This window comes from Anoplopoma fimbria, chromosome 1 (assembly GCF_027596085.1).
Source record: "Anoplopoma fimbria isolate UVic2021 breed Golden Eagle Sablefish chromosome 1, Afim_UVic_2022, whole genome shotgun sequence".
Lineage (NCBI taxonomy): Eukaryota > Metazoa > Chordata > Actinopteri > Perciformes > Anoplopomatidae > Anoplopoma > Anoplopoma fimbria.
In genome coordinates this window covers 6,374,168-6,395,036 of record NC_072449.1, presented here as the reverse complement: position 1 = coordinate 6,395,036, position 20,869 = coordinate 6,374,168, and the positions used below count along the sequence as shown (strand labels likewise).

At 39.7% G+C, this 20,869-nt stretch overlaps 1 protein-coding gene across 2 annotated transcripts in view; it reads left to right on the top strand.

Moving 5' to 3' along the window:
• The first annotated feature begins 4,307 nt into the window (after positions 1–4,307).
• igsf11 (immunoglobulin superfamily member 11) overlaps positions 4,308–20,869 on the top strand; it is a 96,401-nt gene continuing 79,839 nt past the window's right edge. Inside the window, exons 1-2 of one of the 2 annotated variants that reach the window (XM_054602596.1) lie at positions 4,308–4,365; positions 7,803–8,389. In XM_054602596.1, coding sequence (XP_054458571.1) covers positions 8,329–8,389 — 61 coding nt within the window. In that variant the 5' untranslated portion in view covers positions 4,308–4,365; positions 7,803–8,328. Of the gene's footprint in view, positions 4,366–4,470; positions 4,498–7,802; positions 8,390–20,869 lie in introns of those variants that run through there. The other variant, XM_054602589.1, reaches the window with a different exon arrangement.

Here is a 20,869-nt window from a genome sequence, read left to right as displayed (position 1 = left end):
TACAGCATCAACCATCACACAATCATTTCTCCCACTCAGTCTTTCCACTGTGCTGGTTTGTAATGTGGATATGATTCCTTACTCCGATGTCTCCGCCTGCACTTTAAAGTAGCCCGTGAGTTAAATGTGAACGTTTTACATTGAGGGAGGGATGGAGTGGGGGCGTGGCAAGGTCACATGATTTAGGTATGGTTAATCCAGGTTACCTGTGTGTGTCTCTGTGGTTACTTGTGTGGGAAAGCACAGAACAGGAGTCACTATGTCGTACAATCCGTTTTCAGGTAGGTTTATATCTATGTTGACTGTTTTTAGGGGGACTATCTTGAATTTTAATGCTTGTCTCGGTTGACTTTAATAACATTTCTCAGGTCTTGGTAGAGCATAAGACATCTGTAGTGCAGGTTTTAGCGCCTGACGACTTCGATAATTATCCAATGTGTTTTTGACACAACATTGTAATGTGTAAACAAAGACAGTCCCCGCGAGACGTATGTGTCTGACAATAGCTTTTTTTTGCATGTGTGCAACTGTAGGTTGGAATGACGACGTGGTGAAGAAGGAGGAGGCTCATGAAAATAAGTTACATTGGCCCTGGAGCAAGGATACGGATAAAGATAAGAGTAAGGTAAGATATTTGAATGTTTACATTCTATGAAAAAATCACATAAAGTTCATAAGTTTGATATGAATCAATTTATGCCCCATTTCACTGTCAGATCTTCTGCACAGTACACTGCAGCCAACATCATTTCTCACAATTCTTTCTCTACATTGATTTATCATGATTACTGGACTCAAACACAATCCTTAAGACTTAACCAACGCAATCAATGATTTATTCAGAGTCATCTTTTGTCTTTTTTAGGAGGGCAGCAAGGGAAAGTCGGATAAAGGAGACAAGTCTGACAAAAAGCACAAGTCGGATACAGGCCACAAGAAGAAGGACAGGAAAAAGGGAGATAAAGTAGGAGGAAAATCAGGCAATTCATCCTCCTCCTCATCCTCATCCTCATCTTCATCTTCATCTTCATCCTCCAGCAGTGATGAGGTATTGATATCTTGCTAATTTAATGTTTGATATGAAATAGCTTTACCCTATGAACTAGGCCTTGTTGTCAGTTATCAGTGCTCTGTTTGTGAAAGTGTTCCCACGTTACACTTCTTTTGTAGTTCTTAGGACCTTTAAATAGCACAATGTGCTAAAATGCAGCTAAACAGGTAACATATTTGTAACGCCTCATGTCAAGGCTTGGCAACTGAACTATGGGCTCATCGACAACACATCTTACTGGCAGTGCAAGTTCTAATCAGACGTACACCACACCCTCCTATGTGTGTGTGTGTGTGTGTGTGTGTGTGTGTGTGTGTGTGTGTGTGTGTGTGTGTGTGTGTGTGTGTATGCTGTTTTCATGTATGGCTCATGCTGTTGTCAAGGGAAAATCTTCCAGATCTACAGATGCATTTTTAGCATTTTTTGTTTTGTTATTCTGCTACCAAACCTTCTATATCTCATCCACTTTGGGCATAATTCCCTTCACTTTGTTGCAACTTTATTCATAGAAAACAGAACAACATGTCAGTAATATTCGTATGAATAATAGGTTTACCATGCAAATGAAAGAATGAACCAAGCCCAGGGTGGGAGAGAAGGAAAACAGATCAGATATGGGAGTCATAAAAGAGCTGTTGTTGACTAATGGCCTCGATGGGAGTGAACTGTTAAACCTGTCATGGTCTGACTGGACTCTGTAACACTCCTGCTCCACATATGAAAGTATTCATTTGCGTTATGGCTCATGCTGCTGCCACAATGATTTGAACGACTGAAGGAGCTGCAGTACTGGAGCTGTGATTTAATAAATCATGTATCCTTTCTGCAGTAACAGCATTTTTCTTTTTGTCATTTCAGGAGTGATGCATTCTGGGAGAACGGACTGCTCTGTTAGTCTCTTATGATCTTCTCTGTTGACAAATCGAGGAGTGTGGATTAGTACCATCTTTTCTTTGTGTCTTTTCATTGATGTGACAGAAACACAAGCGTTCTGACAACAAAATGCCTTTTTTTCTATCAAGTTCTTCTGTCTATTAAAGTGTGTTTTCTTCACCACAAGATGGCAGTGTTATCTCTTTTTTGAGGTTAATCATATATTTGAAGTGCAAGTCGAAGATCAAAGCAGTCTTATTGAAAAAGAAACAAATATAAGCAAAAATTTTAGAACAGCTATAGATTTTCTTAAAAAAATAAAAAAATAAATGAATTGCGTTTGAAGAAGTCCTTTTATTTAGATAAGTGTCATTTTTTTAAATACCTCTTTTGGACTGAAACTTTTGAAAAATGCAAACCTCAGTGGTCCTCAGTGAATGTGTAATGGCTGCAGAGTGAGTTGACACTATCTGCAGTTATAATTGGACCAGAGGTGGAAATATTTAACATTTAAAGTTGCAATACCACAGTATAAAACTATTCTAATAGGAAGTCTAATAGGAATAGCAATATAAAGCATTGTAAAATGGACAAGTACTTCAAAATGACAAAAACATTCCTGGAGAGAAAGTGAAGCCTCTCAAGAATGGCCCTAACGTCTCAATAAATACAGGATGCAGCACCAAACAAAGGATCACCGTCATACCTAGCAGCAATATTCAAGTTGTCATGAACTCCGGCCAGGACTGTCGGGTGAAGAGAATTACAACATTTAGCACTGAGGATCTCCTTCTGGTCTTTTGAATCTTTTATAGGGGTGCAGAAAAAAAAAGAAAAGTGAAGCCGTTTCAGCAAGGTATCAATAATAAATCATGTGTGCATCTTTCTGGAGCTGCCGAGGAAACCCAATTCAGCCCATCCATCATGTTTAAACCTATATCTCATTTTAAGGAATATTGAAGGGAGACATTAGCGGATGATTTACAGCAACATTTTCTTGCATGATAGAGGTTTCATTTGAGCCAAAAGTGTATTTTAAGTATTGCATGTTTTTCATCCTTCTGACATATTTCCTTACTCTTGTACATTGTCTTGACTTTGTACAACGTATAGCTCCAGGCAAATGGAAACAGCAAACATCAGTCCACATTAGGAAGCAGGTAAGGGCATCAGGCCGGTGCAATCACCATCTATTCATATTTCTTTTAAGCATCAAGCAGTCAAAGCAGGTGCTGTCCACGCTAGGCTAGCTGGTGGCTACCCCATAGGCTGTTTATCAGTTCTGTGCTTCCATGCCTATGGAGGAGCTGAGGCGTCAAGTGGAGGACTTCATGGTGCTCTAAGTTGAAGGTGTCGGGACGTAATGGGGCACTTCGCAGAGGGATCAAGAAATGCTGGCTGGCTCCTGGGAGCAGGAATATGGTAGCACGGCAGTTATGTGTCACATGTGCAGACATAATGGGGTCCAATGCAGAGCACAAGGGCGAGGAAAAACCTTCACGACTGCACATTCACTCCTGGATCACCCCGTAGCAACCGTTACAATACATAAGTAACATTAAGTTGCTCATGTTGAAGTTTGATGGATATACGATTTTTATTTCCAACCCGAAAATTCAACTTCTGTTCAACGTTGGAGGCTGATGTCAACCGATCTTTGTGTTTTGACGTCAACCGATTTGAACTAAAGAGAAATAACAAATGTGGGGGTGGCTGTGGCGTAGTGGAGAGCAAGGTAGTTCTCCAATCAGGGGGTCGGTGGTTCGATACCCGGCTTCGGCAGTCGATGTGTCCTTGTGCAAGACACTTAACCCCAAGTTGCTCCCGAAGGCTTGCCATCGGTGTGGACTGGATGTTGCATGAATGTTAGTTAGAGTCTGATGGTGGCACCTTGCATGGTAGCCTGTCATCAGTGTGTGAATGGGTGAATGATATGTAATATACTACTGATTGTAAGTCGCTTTGGATAAAAGCGTCTGCTAAATGACTGTAATGTAATGTAAATAGTTCAACTAAATATAAATATTGGTCCAGGGGATGAGGGGAGTGACAAAAGTAAACTGGGGAAAGAGAATCAAGGAAACACAGGTATACGCATAAACAATGAATGTATTACCAAGCAAACACTTTCAACAAATAACTACAAATTAAATTTAACTTAAATCATTAAGTCAAACACTACAGACACTGAAATCCTCCTGTCAACAGGGAGTAGGTTTGCAGATCCTGCACACACCATCATGCTAATAACACGAAGGCCAAGTCTACCACATCAGTGTCCCGGCCCACACGACACCAACGTCAGTAGCTCCCTCCGTCTCTCCAGACCCTGAGTGAGTGATCGATTGAAATCAGCTGCATACAATCACTCACTGAAGCTGCAGGTCAGGGGAGGGCAGCACCTGAGGAGAGAGAAAACACAAGACGCAACACCACGGCAGGTAACACCACAGTATTTTGGCAAAAACGGAACTAGAGACGACATGATTAGCTGATTGACAGAAAATGAATCTTAACTGTTTTGATATTTGATTCATCATTTAAATCTGTATCCTGATTCAAGCTTATCAAGTGTGAGTATGAGCAACTTTTGATGGCCTATGTGAAAGTAAAGTGATTAGGCTATGTTTGGGTGTTGGACTATTGGTCAGACATAACATTTAAAAGTATATAAGTTACTTTTGGGGTTGAAAAATGTGATGGGCTTTTTTTTTTTTACTGTTAAAAAAATTGATTAATCAGGAAACTGATCAATAGCTTAAAGGCAGCATAAAGTATAATGAAAACATGTGTTATTACAGCCCTAAATAGAACCTCCGAAGTAAAAGGCTATTCAATATATTGTGTGACAAACAAAATAAAGAACAATGGTAACATATGCTTAAAAAATCCATGAAGAGTGTATGCATCAGTGTATTTTTGGCCCAAACAAAACCTCATAGTGTCCCAGAAATCAAGATGTGTGCCTTTGATTCAGAAATGACTGAAGATTTAAATGTAGTGCTGCCTGAAGACAATCTTTTTTTCGAAAGCTTTTTCAGGAATATTGTCAAAATCTGACTGACGCTTGAAACTTTTAAAGATCTGACCCGGAGCATTGAACGTTGTTTTCCTTCAACTTGCTTGAATGCGATATCGCCAAAGTTGTATGACCTTTTTCTCAGAGGGAGCTGAGGGTTCATGTGAGCAAAAATCTAAAGCTCAGGCGCAAAGATAAAGTAAGTGAAAGATACAGATCAATAGGGATGTGAAGGCCTCGGGGGGCCATTCATAAGATCATCTAACTTGGATGCTTTTTAAACTAATAAACTGTGCAGCAACTAGATTTAATGTGAGGTAGAAAAAGATATAAGCAGCTATTTCGTGCTCAGGTGAGCAAAGTGTGAACACAGTGAGGTCTGAACGCAGGTTATTTGATGCATTCTCCTCACAGACCTACAGTCAGAGTTTTGCTACAAAATCACATGCACTGATTTGATTTATTGAGATAAAAAAGGTGTTCTTTGCAGTTTATGGTCAGTCTGTGTGTGTGTGTGTGTGTGTGTGTGTGTGTGTGTGTGTGTGTGTGTGTGTGTGTGTGTGTGTGTGTGTGTGTGTGTGTGTGTGCACTGTGTCGGTTTCTCTCGTTGCCTCTGATGTGTGACATACTTGGATTGAATTTAGAATTCACCTGTGCTGCAGTGACACTGCACTGATATTTACATCACAAATGAGTCAGAATGTGAGGCCTAATATAGCAACACTCATCAAAGAGGCTGAATTCAATTATCGTTAAGACAGAATTTATTAGTTTATATTCCCCACACAGCAGAATAATGTTAGTTATTATATTATTTTTTTTCTTTATTGCAGCCTACTTATTATTTACTGTAGGTAAAAGGTTAAAAGCTCCCAGTATCTGCATAAACAAAGTCACAGTAAAGAGTTTTATTGCATAGGTCGTTCTGGAATCTCTCTCTCTCTCTCTCTCTCTTCTCTCTCTCTCTCTCTCTCTCTCTTTCTCTCTCTCTCTCTCTCTCTCTCTCTCTCTCAGTCGTCTGGCGTCAGCGGTCTCTCAGCAACAGCCTGGCTTATAATAATGAGTGCCGTCAGGCCGCACACACACACCGCGTCCAACAGGAACCCAGGTGGATTAGAACTACAAAATAAAAGCGCACTTAGGTCAGGTGTGTTTCTCACGGTCTCGTTTACTGTAGTCCTATTTACTTTGGCTTATCCTGGTTGATTATAATAAATCCTTCTGGTGTTCAGTGGAGTAAAGTGGATTGTTTTCACTTTGGACTTGAGGAGACATTTGGCTCAGTTGTTGTTTTTTTATTATGTTTTATTTAAATTTGTACTGACTTCAGTCTGACTTAAAATGTCACACATTTGATACTCACTTTTTGCCCCACACATTTAATGTAGTTGTTCCTTAAACTTGTACTGACTTCAGAAAATAATGTCACAAATTTGATACTCACTGTTTTTTTCTACACATTTAATGTAGTTTTTCCTTAAACTTGTACTGACTTCAAAAAAATAATGTCACAAATTTGATACTCACTGTTTTTTCTACACATTTAATGTAGTTTTTCCTTAAACTTGTACTGACTTCACAAAATAATGTCACAAATTTGATACTCACTTTTTTCCCTACACATTTAATGTAGTTGTTCCTTAAACTTGTACTGACTTCACAAAATAATGTCACAAATTTGATACTCACTGTTTTTCCTACACATTTAATGTAGTTTTTACTTAAACTTGTACTGACTTCACAAAATAATGTCACAAATTTGATACTCACTTTTTTTCTACACATTTAATGTAGTTTTTCCTTAAACTTGTACTGACTTCACAAAATAATGTCACAAATTTGATACTCACTTTTTTTCCTACACATTTAATGTAGTTTTATTTAAACTTGTACTGACTTCAGAAAATAATGTCACAAATTTGATACTCACTTTTTTTTCCTACACATTTAATGTAGTTGTTCCTTAAACTTGTACTGACTTCACAAAATAATGTCACAAATTTGATACTCACTTTTCCCCCTACACATTTAATGTAGTTTTTCCTTAAACTTGTACTGACTTCAGAAAATAATGTCACAAATTTGATACTCACTTTTTCCTACACATTTAATGTAGTTTTTCCTTAAACTTGTACTGACTTCACAAAATAATGTCACAAATTTGATACTCACTTTTTTCCCACACATTTAATGTAGTTTTATTTAAACTTGTACTGACTTCACAAAATAATGTCACAAATTTGATACTCACTTTTTTCCTACACATTTAATGTAGTTTTTCTTTAAACTTGTACTGACTTCACAAAATAATGTCACAAATTTGATACTCACTTTTTTTCTACACATTTAATGTAGTTTTTCCTTACTTGTTCTGACTTTGTACTGAAAATAATGTCACAAATTTGATACTCACTTTTTTCCTACACATTTAATGTAGTTTTTCCTTAAACTTGTACTGACTTCAGAAAATAATGTGACCAATTTGATACTCACTTTTTTTTCAAACGTTTAATGTAGTTTTATTTAAACTTGTTCTGACTTCACAAAATAATGTCACAAATCTGATACTCACTTTTTTCCCACACATTTCATGTAGTTTTTTCTTTTGTTTTAATGTTGAGAAATTACTTTTTAAAAGTGTGGGAAGCACGCAGGTAGAGGGATGCAGTGGTGTAACCCTGACTGATGACCTAAGGGCCTTTCACACAGAGGAGTTTGGGAAGCAGTAACGCCTTTGCCCCAAATGACCCTCTGTCCTTTAGCCACCTCATGACAAACATCCCCGGTTGTTTTATTTTGGGAAAAACTAAAATCAACAGGAAGCTGCATTGTCTCTAATGCTGTGTAATTTACTCCCAGGTCTGCTGAGCCCGCAGCAGAACAGACAGAAACCATGGAGCGCAACAAGACGCGTCGGAGAGACTCACCAAGCGGACGGGAGAAGTGCCAGCTTCTGATCTGTCTCTAAGTCACTTTCAGGGACAGTGGGCATCTTTTTTTGTTCACCAGCAGGTGGACGCTGAGTTTCCCTATGTGTGCGCAAATTGACTGGAGAGGGGAAATAGTCTTGGAGTGACCGGCAGCTACCAAAGAACAGGAGGGAAGGAGGAGTAAAAAAAAAAAAAAAAAGAAAAAAAGGAAGGACCGAGGAGTGCCCGCTGGATGGAAATGCTCTCTGCGTTATTTCTAACACTCACTGTGAACATCTCACGTTGTTTTGGGGGACATGTCTCCGGTGCGCGCTGCGTAAAAAGCCCCGGACTGCTTTGATGCCTCATGCCGTCAGGAGGAACAGTTACTTATCCACAAGGAAGCTGAGATTTCATCAAGAAGGAAGGAGGCACTGGGTTCAAACTGAGAAGCAGTCGCTGAACAGTTGCGAACCATGGTGAAGTTCCATAACTCGGACCTATGGATAGCCTGGATGGTCGTCTTCTGCATGGAAGGTAAGTTTGTGTGCAGTTGGAAACTTGTGCAGCTGATCTCCACAACAATCACAATGCACCTTGTGAACAGACTTTCAAAACCAAGGCTAGTAGTAATTATACTATAAATAACAATTAGTCCTTATAATAATATTAATAATCATAAAAACAAGAATAATAACTATAAAGGGACAGAATTCCAAAAGACCTACATATTATTATATTCCTTTATTGATCCCCATGGGGAAATTCAAGTGTTGCAGCAGCTCAACACACTACACAGACAATAAATACACATACTATACAACTACACAGACAATAAATACACATACTATACAACTACACAGACAATAAATACACATACTATACAACTACACAGACACAGACAATAAATACACATACTATACAACTACACAGACAATAAATACACATACTATACAACTACACAGACAATAAATACACATACTATACAACTACACAGACACAGACAATAAATACACATACTATACAACTACACAGACAATAAATACACATACTATACAACTACACAGACAATAAATACACATACTATACAACTACACAGACAATAAATACACATACTATACAATACACAGACAGACAAATACACATACTATACAACTACACAGACAATAAATACACATACTATACAACTACACAGACAATAAATACACATACTATACAACTACACAGACACAGACAATAAATACACATTTTTTCTGTCACGTGTACAAATCATTACCACAATGCATCTGCATCAGTACCGCAAAAAAACAGATGTATTTGGAATTAAATTGTGCCATGAGCTCAACCTCTCCATTCCGAGAGCGCGTGCCACATCCATCTGATCCCCCCTTCCTCTTTAATACTGTATGTTTGGATCAGGCTGACAAATCCCCGGCATTTCCACCAAAAAAAAACAACTAAAGCACCGATTTAGGATGACTTTTGCCCGGGTAAGTCGTGTCATCTCTCCCAAAAGCACTCCTGATTGTGCACTTCTTATCCATAAAGCGCCCTGCCGTGCCTACCATTCGTCTTACACAGCATAAGGAATACAAATACTGTTTTTTTTTTTTTTTTTTTTTTGAGAAAGCACAACCGCCAGAGATACACACATTAAAACGTTGCACAGTGAGAGAGTCTGTGTTTTGTGGAGGGTACCCGCCCGAGAAGCATGGTGGCCAGGCAGCTCAGGAGAGGAGACCCCTAAAGTCACTCCATCCTGAAAATCACTCCATCCTGAAAATCACTCCATCCTGTGTGGAGTTGTGTGTTTGTGGTGCTTTATAGTTTGTTGACCTTACTTTACTTCTTAGTCTAGTTGGGTTGTTGGTAATCCAACAATACAGGTAGGTGAGTGCAAGGTTGACATATGTTTATGTTGGCTGTTTGTTGTATGACACTTTTTGATTTCCTGAAGTTCGGGGAGTGAATTTAGGAAATTAAATTAAAAAAATGTACAGGAAAATAATTACCATTAAAGAAAATATGTTACATTAAATGTATTAATGCAAATATGATGTATATGCTAACGAGTAACGATGTCTAAAATGCATATTGGGATGTTAAATAGCTTTAAGTTAAAAATGGAAGAGTTCATTAAACGTTCTTTCACATCGTGTAGAAATCTTTATTATTTTTGAAAAACTGCAAAGCAGAGCAGAAAAATGCTAGACAATGTCAACCAAGTCCCCTTAGAGTCCCATGTCAGGATACACAAAAACATTTCCACTGAGCATGCACACGCACACACACACACACACACACACACACACACACACACACACACACACACACACACACACACACACACACACACACACACACACACACGTCTGCCTGACATGTCAATTTTTGTGTGAGATTGAATTCAGTCCTTATTGCCCAGGTGTTTCACTCCGCTGCTCTATTGTTTATCTGTACACCTCTGGAGTGAGTGGTTGTATGGGGTCTTGTCAGCTTCACTCAGGGTTAGACACACACACACACACACACACACACACACACACACACACACACACACACACACACACACACGCACATATGCACACAAGCTTATTTGATTTGACCATGTCTTACCCTTTGTCTGATAAAATGGTTTGAAATAAACAACTGCAGAATGCGGCCACTCTTTATTCTCCCCCCCCGATTGATTCACAAGTCCATCCAATTCAAATAACTCCTCAGCCGTTGTAATGAGCGAAACGTTCAAGTCCATAAACGACTTCATAGAAGGAAAGAACTGCTCAGAGCCTAGCAGCTTTATTAACAAGCCTGCTTGTTCTGCAATGGCTGGACTGTTTTTCTCCTCTACCTTTACGTCTTGGTGGGAGAGCTGCCAGTGTTTCTATAAATACATTATGATGCAGCAAAGTCAGTATTGATTGTGGTTGCTTGTTTTGGCTGTGTGTACTGACCTCCATTTTTTGCATGTCAGACATTGTCACCAGATTGATCTGATCTGTTCATTGTGTTAGTGGACACCGGATTGTTTTGGGTATTACACAATCACGCCGGAATTGTTTCACTTTTTAACTCACTTGTACGTTTAAAAAAATCTGTTTGACAAAAAGTGTGTTTTTGGCTTGAATGCTTTCAGTAATCATCACATACATAGAGTTAGATACATTTAATTTGACCTTCGCATTTAACCCATCCTAACCATTTTAGGAGCAGAGGGCTCCTGCTTCTTGGGAGCTAGTTCGGGTTCTGTGTCCTACTCAAGGACACTGACATGAGACAGTAGAAGCTGGGGATAGAACCACGCATCCTTGTGGTTAAAGTACGACCCACTGAGCCACAGCCGCCCCTACGCATTTATTACCTATGTACACCCAACAGTTAAAAGGAGGTAAAAAGAGGAAAAGTTTTAAAAAAAGTAGAAAACCGGGAGCAACTACAACAGGAGGAAGTGAGATTCATAAAGGACTTGGGCATGCATCATCCACGGCTGAACCCTCAGCATTAGTTGGAGGACAAACCATGTCATTCTCCTGCCATCAACCCTTCCCAGTCACACATAAATAATGTATCATTTAGAAATCTTACAGCTCCGCAGTGAAGAACACTCGGGCCGTTCGGATGTGCAGTGCCGAAAACATTTGGAGAGAGTTGGTAGAAGTTGAAAGAGAAAACAGTGGAGGCTCTATGCAAATAAAGTGATTGGTTCAGCTGTTGTCACAACGAACCCCCATGGCGATAACAACACACAGCGGCTCTGTCCGTGATGCACCGATTTAACGATTCACCCAGAACAGCCCTCCAGGGTGTTGCAGGGACTGATCCGGAGGTCCAATCAATTTGAGCAAATTAATTTCAAGCAGCGGTGGTGGCTCTGAACTTCTGAACGACTGTTTGTTTTGGTTGCCTGCATAATATATATATATATATATATATATAGAACATTTCAAATTTGCATCGAGTGCACTGTTTGGATTAGCCTCCAGGCTTTGATCCCACTGTCCTGTATGTCTGAAATGAAGAGTCCAGTGGGAACAAGGATCGCTCTAGCATGAATAAAAAAGACAACAGTGGTTTTTTTTTTAGCGCATTGACATTCAGGGCATTCATGTCTGCCTCAAAGCTGAACTTAGACCAGCTCACTTCACTTTCTGTGTGAGCTTCTTAACCTTTTGAAGATCTGCTAAAAGTCCCGGTATGAAATGATATAGCAAGCCTGGTCTGATTGTTGTTTACATGGTCTCCTTTGCTCAGTTTGCTGATGACATTTCAATCAAATACGATGGGTTCATAGTATCAATGAGGATTGTTTTGGTGAGTTGCAGGCCAAAATACATCCAGCAGTCGAGGTAATAGCTGGGCTAAATTTGGTGGAAAAGTTGTTTCAAAATCTACATTCAATAACTTTATGCTACAATGTATAGCCGGTCAAATAAAACATCTGCAAATCACCAAAATCATGTTTACAATGTTTCTTTTGCCTCCTCAGATCTTCTCTTTTCAGTTAATTTTTCTCTTAAACAATTGCCGGATGACAGATGAGAGAAACAGAGTGACAAGAGCTTTGAAAAGATAATAAAAAGTGTTAAAGAGATGCAGAGAGCTACACAGCTCAGCTTGTAACCTCAGGAGATTTAGCTGTTTTTTTGTTGTTTTAATGAGATGCACCTAGCATCCAACTAAGAGCATGCCTCTCAGTAAAAGAAATCCTACTAATGCAGTATGCATATGATGGAAAATCCCGTCTGTCAGTTTTATCTGATAAGTAGCGATTTTTTTTTTTTTAAATTTTTAACCCCCCCCCCCCCTCCTCTTTCCGCCTGCTGCTAAAAAGGAGCAGCTGGAACAAGAGTGTTGGACAGATGGAACTTTCCACCTCGATTATTTTTCTCACTAAAAATAACTTCTCAAAAAATTAAAAGACCCCTGGGACCGCTTGCAAAGTGCGTGTGTGTGCGTGTGTGTGTTTGAGCGACAGACAACTTCAGTAGACGGGGTCCTCAGATGATGGCGGCAGCGGCCGTCCTGGGAGTGTGAATGAATAAATGATGGGCAGATATTTGGAGGAGGAGAGAGCAGCGTTCGCCCGGTCCCACGGTCTCTTAAGCACACATTAAACTAGGCCCCAAAGAGTCCACAGGCTGCTGCACGGCAGTTGGCCAAGCATCTGAGGCAAACATCTGATGTGGTCAGTTCACAGAGGTTTGGGGGCTTTGAGGTTTTGGGGTTGGTTGTACCTTTTTAATCAGAGTGGCAAACGAGGGAAGCATGAGTGAATCATGAGTTTGTAGGTGATGCTGTTGATTTCAACTGCATTTGTTTTAAGTGATTAAAAAGGAAGTAGGGTGTTTCTTATCAAAACAGAAGCTCATCTATGGACAAGTAGTACGCTTATCAAACTTGTTTTAGATTCAGGTTCCTAATCTAAGTGTCTAACTGTTTGCATTCCAGTGAAAATTCCTTCATTTTAGATGAGCGTCTAAAATGTCAACTTTTATTTTATAACACGCAAGACATTTCATCAGTGAATCAAGACGGCTACAGTAAAAATCTGTGTTTCAGTACTGCAATACACAGATTAATCTCTTTATGTTGGAGCCACAAAGAGATAATTGCCCTGAGCAGGAAGATACGTTCTCTATGGAGTAAGGGTGATAATGGCGCTATTATTAAACCAGAAGTTAGTTATAAACCTGCAAATGGTAACACCTCCAAAGGGAAGTCCATAGAAAGATGATAGCATGCATTAAAGAAGTGGACGAAGCCCCCGGTTTCGAAAAGTAAAACCAACGCTGAATGCCCTCAAACATGCATTCTTTCTAAAGGCCATCAGAGACCGACTCCTCTGGTTGCAAAAGAAGTCTGACTTTATAGAAGTTATTCAGTAAATTATGGTCCCTTCTTAGATGTAAAAAACGACCATAAAGCAGGGTATGCTACCAAAGGGACTTGTGATTCAACCTCCGTTCAAATATGGTCACTTCTACCCCCAAAACAACAAGATGAGACGTCTGATTCTGATTCTGATTCAAAATGCCAAATTTGAGGCAACAAAACAGTAGCCATCCTACCAATGGGAGATGTCACGGTGGCTTCGTCTATTTCTTTTATACAGTCTATTGACAAGACCACAAAGCATAACTCAATGTACATGTTTAATGCATATAAAACAGTATTTTTGGTCCATTACATCCTGTGACAGATGGCACCATTCGGATGAGACCATCTTTTAACTTGACATACCTATCGGGTGTGTATGTGTGCATGTGTGTGTGTGTGTGTGCGTTAGTGTGAAGGGCCCTGGGCTTATACATATTTAAGGCGGATGTCTTCCTCCTGTCCGTGGCGCCCTGAAGATACTCTCTTGAAATGAGCAGTTTTGCTTCGCTGGCTCTTGAGGTTTGACGGGACCTTTGCTGACAGGACTCCTCCATTACGTCAGTAACTCAGGAGACATTTGGTACATGCAGATATCACATTAACATGGGCATACTAGAGTTGTGATGTGCGTCATGTCGTAAAACAAATAAAAAGCTGTTAAAAATGTTCAACTCTTTGTAACCATCTTAGAGTTTTAGTTTGCTGCTTACGTCCATAACACATGCACGTATAACAGTTACTTACTGTTAAGGATTGTCTCAAAGGCTCAGAATGAACAAAGAGAGTCTCTTTAATCCCAGGAATCCAAGCAAAGTCATGAGTGCGAGTCAGACTCCCTGAGGGGCAAATTTGCACCCAAGACAAATTTGGGACAATAAAGTTTACTTTATCTATCTAGCACCATGAACTACAGTCACAAATAGGGGTTTCCACAGACTACGCTCTAACAGAATAATGATTGTTTAGACTCCTGCACAAGATCCTTTGTAATATTCCATCCATGTCAGAACAATTATGAAATTAAACATGATTCCAAACAGTAATCGGACTTTAAATCCGTGCATTTTTTTTTTAGCATTCATATCATTTAACTTGTCTGTGCCAGCAGCAAAGAGCTAAACTTTGCCCTTGACAAAAGGTCTTATTTATACTTTATTTATCCTCACAAACATCATGGAAATAATGCCACTGGCACCAGCTCACCATCTCTTTTGCAACAATGAAAGTGTTATGTTCATTGACTTGTATTTTACAAAAAAAACCCATTAACTTCAGTGTGTGTGTGATATATTGCTACTCTCAATCAGTGTCTGCCAGAGGGTCGTTAAGTTGATCTCTGGTATTACCAAGAATAGTTGCTGTGTTTATCATTGTAAGCCTTTATGAGCTCAGATCAATGGAGGAAATGCTCCTGTGCACACGTGTGTGTGTGTGTGTGTGTGTGTGTGTGTGTGTGTGTGTGTGTGTGTGTGTGTGTGTGTGTGTGTGTGTGTGTGTGTGTGTGTGTGTGTGTGTGTGTGTGTGTGTGTGTGTGTGTGTGTGTGTGTGTGTGTCTGGGACCTCATATTCCCCAGACAAATAAATTACTGTGGATCCCAGAGGATCAAGGTTTCCCCCGGACTGTCCTGACCTCATCGCTTTTTTTCAACCAATCAGGACCCATCAGGTTCTAGACAGCCAGTTTGTCTTTTAGGTTCATTAGGCAGATCCACACTCTCCAGTGAGCTTAATGTTCACATGGAAGGAAACTTCAGGCTGTTCAGCTGTTGGTTTTAATGCATATAGGGTGAACAGTCTTTTGATTTAGTCAGTCAAACCTTTTGGAAATATATTGAATATAAAAACATATTGAAAATGGTTTTATTATTATCCCAAATAATTAATTTAAATTCAAACCTAATTACTTAATTTGTTTCCTATAATTGCAAACCCATTCCTTGAAATTATGAAACAGTTTTCTCAGGTTACTTAAGGACATTTGTTCTTACTTTGCATTTAGCCGTAGTCAATAAACCACAATCTGAATTTATATTTTTTGATTTTTATTGATTTTTCCTTTTTATTAAGAGTTAAACAATCCCAAAGATATCACGAGAAAGCATGTAAAAGTAATGTTAAAAATAACAACATTGTGTTTTCAACCAGAAATCATAAGTTTAGCTCCATATAAATAAAACAGCGAAATAAAAACAGTTGTACAATGGATCAAGTAAATTGCCAATATAGCAATTAATTTGATGAAGTACATAAAGACTCTAGGGTACTGTTATAGACGGGGCTCAGTGAGCTAGATAAAGTGGAAGACCACCCGGGATTCATAGAGATTTAAACAATATTTTATTTTAGATTAAGACAAAAAGATGATAAAGGAATCTTTGGTCTGTCGGTCAGTGGTGCTTGTAATGTAGAATGTAAGTTTGGAGGCAGAATGAGAAGCTATCTGAAAAAAAACCCCAAGGTCCATCACAAGTTATATGGCCCTGTCCATCTTTACCTGCAGACAACCTGCAAAAGAAGGAACACAAGACGGCGAGAGGATCAATGTCAGGGTCTCTGTCACAGTTGCATTTCTCATTTGAACGGATTACACAGCACTAAAGTGTTTTATATATGAAAACAAATATCTCACTGCTTCCAGACGAGGCAACCTGATAGACAGCTACATGAAATATCATATAGGTGGCTGCATTTACAGCCGGCCTTAGAAGGAAGGAAGGACTGGTGGTTTTAGTATTCTCACACAAGCGAGTCCTGAAGCAAGGACTATATATAGGTATTTCCAACTGTACTCCCTGGAGAACTGTGGCTGTGCAGCACTAATTTGAAATTGATTGTTAATTGATCCACACAACGACTAAATGACCTTACAGCACTTGATGAACCCGGCAGCTGAACTGGCTTGAGTCACACTGAGAGATAATGCAGATCCTGTGACCTGCTTTGTGTGCATGGTGGTCCATTGAGTTGTCTTGACCGGATAATTGAGCAGGCTCTAAAAATACTCTGTGGATAATTTCATATGAGGGAATGTTATTTTTTTAAATTGCTCACTGTTGCTCAAAATGGGTTGTCTGTGCTCTTCTGTAATGGCTACCTGGTTGAGATCCCACACAGAATATACTTCACTCTGTTGAGTTTTTAAAAAGATTCTGAGGGTCAAAGGTCACCCACATGACGTTGTTTCAACAAAGACGGAGAACTAGTCAGTTTTGCTTCTGTATAATCTTTCCTTTGTGTTAGTGTATATTTCCTAAATCATGTTTTATCTCTCTGACAGCAACATGTTAAGTTTGGTGTCTCTTTGTGATCAGTGGGAATCAGATGAATCGAACTTGAAACCCTCTGCCTGTCGTCCTGACGCTCACATCTGCTAATGGAGTGAAAATGCAGAATACTGCAAAGTGAATATAACAGAGGGGGAACAAAGTGAAAAAGGGGACAGATTCTCCTGCATTAAATATGCCCAGGGCTTTTCACAGCCATAGGTAATTCATAAACTGGCTGTTGGGCTAAGGCACTGCTGTTTTATTTGTGCCTTTGCTTTTTTTTTTTATCTAGTTCAATGTCTCTCTCTACTCTCAAAATTAACACATTACAGAAGGCAGCATGGTGGCAAAGAGAAGTTAAATGTACATTTAATATAACCTGGTAGTTTTTGCCAGTGCACTCACCAAGTGAACTGCTTACATATCAACAAAGCTGAAGCTGATTAAGTCAGTTCTTAATGGAACAGTTTTAGGGAAAAAACTGAAGAAAACAAATTATTTTCTCATTTGAAAAATAACTCAAGGTTTTCTCAGTCTTTGATTTTGGAAGCTCACTTTGACCTATATATATATATATATATATATATAAGTCCAATGGTAAAAACTAAGACAACAAGATCCAAGTTGTAATAAACAGAAAATGAACTTTCAAAGTCAAATGTCTGGACAATAAAAACACAAATTCCAATAAAGCCAACTATGGTGTGAGTACAGCTAATCCCACAAATCCTATTGTTCTTAATGTCAGCACCCGCTCCACTACAGTGTTACTGTCTGGTTAGTTGGGACACAGAAATGAGAAGTCCCTGCAGGAGTGGAAGACGAGCGCTTGGTGTGACACACTTTGACTCTCAGTAAATGTGTGTTAACTGCCTGAGTCGCTCCCTTTAGGAAAGGTTGTGCATCAGTTCTCAGTAGTCTCATTATTAGTCCCTCTTTGGCACAGTAATACTCTCTCATTTGTGTCTTCTGCTCTCTCTCAGGTGTCAATCCTTAAGAAAACAGGTCCAACTTCACTTTCTCTCTCTCTTGAACCCTCCTTCATCCTTGTATTTGTGTTTTGCTTCCCTTTACATCACTCTATTTTCGTATTTCACTCTTCCACTGTCTCTCTTTTTCCTCTCTCTATTTCCCTCTTCGACTCGCTCTCATACACTCTAAATTTCTCTCTCTCTCTCTCTCTGCCTCTTTTTCTCTCCGTCCTCCTACACACTCTGCCGACACACAAATGACTTTCCAGGGATGAGGGTGAGCCTGAAAAGTGGTCCCCGCTTGTTCTGTCCTCGCAGACAACGAATGAGCATGTCAAATCTGATGCATGTGAACAGCCAGGAAGAATGGCGCGTTAAGGCGTACAGTGGGAGAGACAAAGAGACAGAGAGAGAGAGAGAGAGAGAGAGAGAGAGAGAGGGAAAGCGAGAGAGGCTAGCACGAGAGATCCCATCTGTGCATTGTTACAGCAGACTTCACCTTAACATTGCTGCTTCTATATCCAATTGAACAGGAGGGGGCACAGGTGGGACTCTGACAAACTGGGGAACGCAAAGTTGCCCAGTTGCGTGCACACACATACACACACACACACACACACACACACACACACACACACACACACACACACACACACACACACACACACACACACACACACACACACACACACACACACACACACATTCAGATGCCCTTGCAAACTAATTTCATAGACATACAGTACGTTTGCAATACATGCAAATGCCTACACAAACATACACAGACACATCTTTTTTGCCCATTTATGTGCACAAGTGTGGGACATGCTCATGCACAACCAGAGACACCTGAGGCAAAAAAACACCTTTCATTTACACATTTACTCACAGCTTTCAAATTAAGTTTTCATTTAAAACTATTATTTATAGACTTATCTTTCACATGTTGGTTTAACCTTTGCCGCTAAGCCTGTGATTCAGGGCACTCTTTAAGTTAATGGTTAAATTAAAAAGAGAAGATAAGCACCGTTTTCCTACATCCCATGAGACCTGCTTCTTGTGGCGACCACGTAGGTGGTGTAAGCCTTACAAGAATATGCGGGGCATTGATATCAGGGGGCACCATATGCTGCTGTGCCCCTTCAACTCTTAATCCATGGCTCTACTGCGTTATCTGGTTGCCCTCCCTGACAGCCTGGAGACTGGTGGTGGGGGGCAGGGAAAGACTGTCCAGTACGCTGCACACTGCTTTGTGTTTGTAATGTGCTCAATTTGCAAATCCACTCGGCCTTAGATAGTCCTGCCAGAATGTTAAAGGACAAATTTCCACACACAAACACACACATGTTAAGGATGTACCTACCCACCCACACATAATAACACACACACACACACACACACACACACACACACACACACACACACACAACACACACACACACACACACACACACAAAGACACACATGTTAAGTTTCACCCCACCCTCCCACACACATTCATATCACGAGGATATTGCACAGACTTAACTGATAATGCTAGATAGTAGTGTTGTCACAGACCCCACTGATACACACTGTGTGTGTTTGTGTCCTATTTGTCCACTATCCTACAAAAAGCCTTTTAAGTAGATCCCAAATATTGGAGGAGCTTTAAATAAGCGTAACACAATAATGGAATGTCAGTCCATGCACGTTTGTCCCACATGACATGGAGTGAGGGGAGGAGAAACAGGAGCACTCTATTCAAGAGAAATATAGTGACACTGACTTCTGTCATGACACTCTTAAATATGATAATTTGTTCTGTAATTAAAGGTACTCACTTTGAGATAAACTCAGTCTTAAGAAGCCTTAAAAAAACCTTTTAAACTTGCTTCTTATTTGAATCTCTAACACAACAGTGGCATGACAAAATCAGGGATTGTGTATTTCGGGGAGTGATTTTGTTCAATACTAATACTAATACATACATAGGTACATAGGTGTAGAGTGTAAAACATAGTGTACAAACCACATACAGTATTACCTTCTCAGCTGGAATAATACTAATATACAGGGCTTTTATGATGAATTGTGATCCTTTAAATGTCTCACCAAAGCGTAAATATCTCTCAGCAAGAGAAATCGGCCACATGGGTGTCCTTGTGACTTCACTTAAAAGAGAAAGTGAGCTGATGATCAGGATGTTTTATGAGGTTCATAAATGAACCTTCCTCTTCTGCTTTTGATATACTTTCCTCTGCTGTAATTGTATTATCACCAAATTAAAACCTTGTTGCTTTTATATGACCGAGGAGGCTGTGACATACTCACTTGCCTCCTCTGATGAGCCGCGGCTGCTGATCCTTTGCCAGCTTGTCCACTAAGAGGTGATTTGTGAATATGGAACAATGTGTAAACTATTGAGCCAAGGCCCAAATCATCTGCTAAGACGGGCTTTGCTACAGATTATGTCTGTCATTTGGACTGTGACCCTGGCTTATAGATAGCTTTGGCTTTATTTGATCAGTTCGGTGACACAAGAGCAAGGCCTCGCGTGCAAACATATGCATAGTATTGTAATTAACACCATTCCCACTACTGCATACATCAATGTAGTTGTTTTTCTTTTTACATTTTACACATTGCTGTTGTTCACCGTTTTTGTCAGGACATCCACTTGGAGATGTGTGAAAGAGATGACTGATGTGTTAAAATACTTCGATGTATGTCTGTTTAGTGTTCATCAACTTACAAATGTCTTTAAGGACTTTGCATCCACTTCCAGGTACTGTAAAACCACCATACATGATGGTGTCTGGATAAGCAGAGAGACAAACAGACACTTGAAACCGACATGTTTAACTCACAGCAGACAGGAAGTGAGTGTAGTGATGCAATGAAAAAAGGCAGCTCTGGACTTG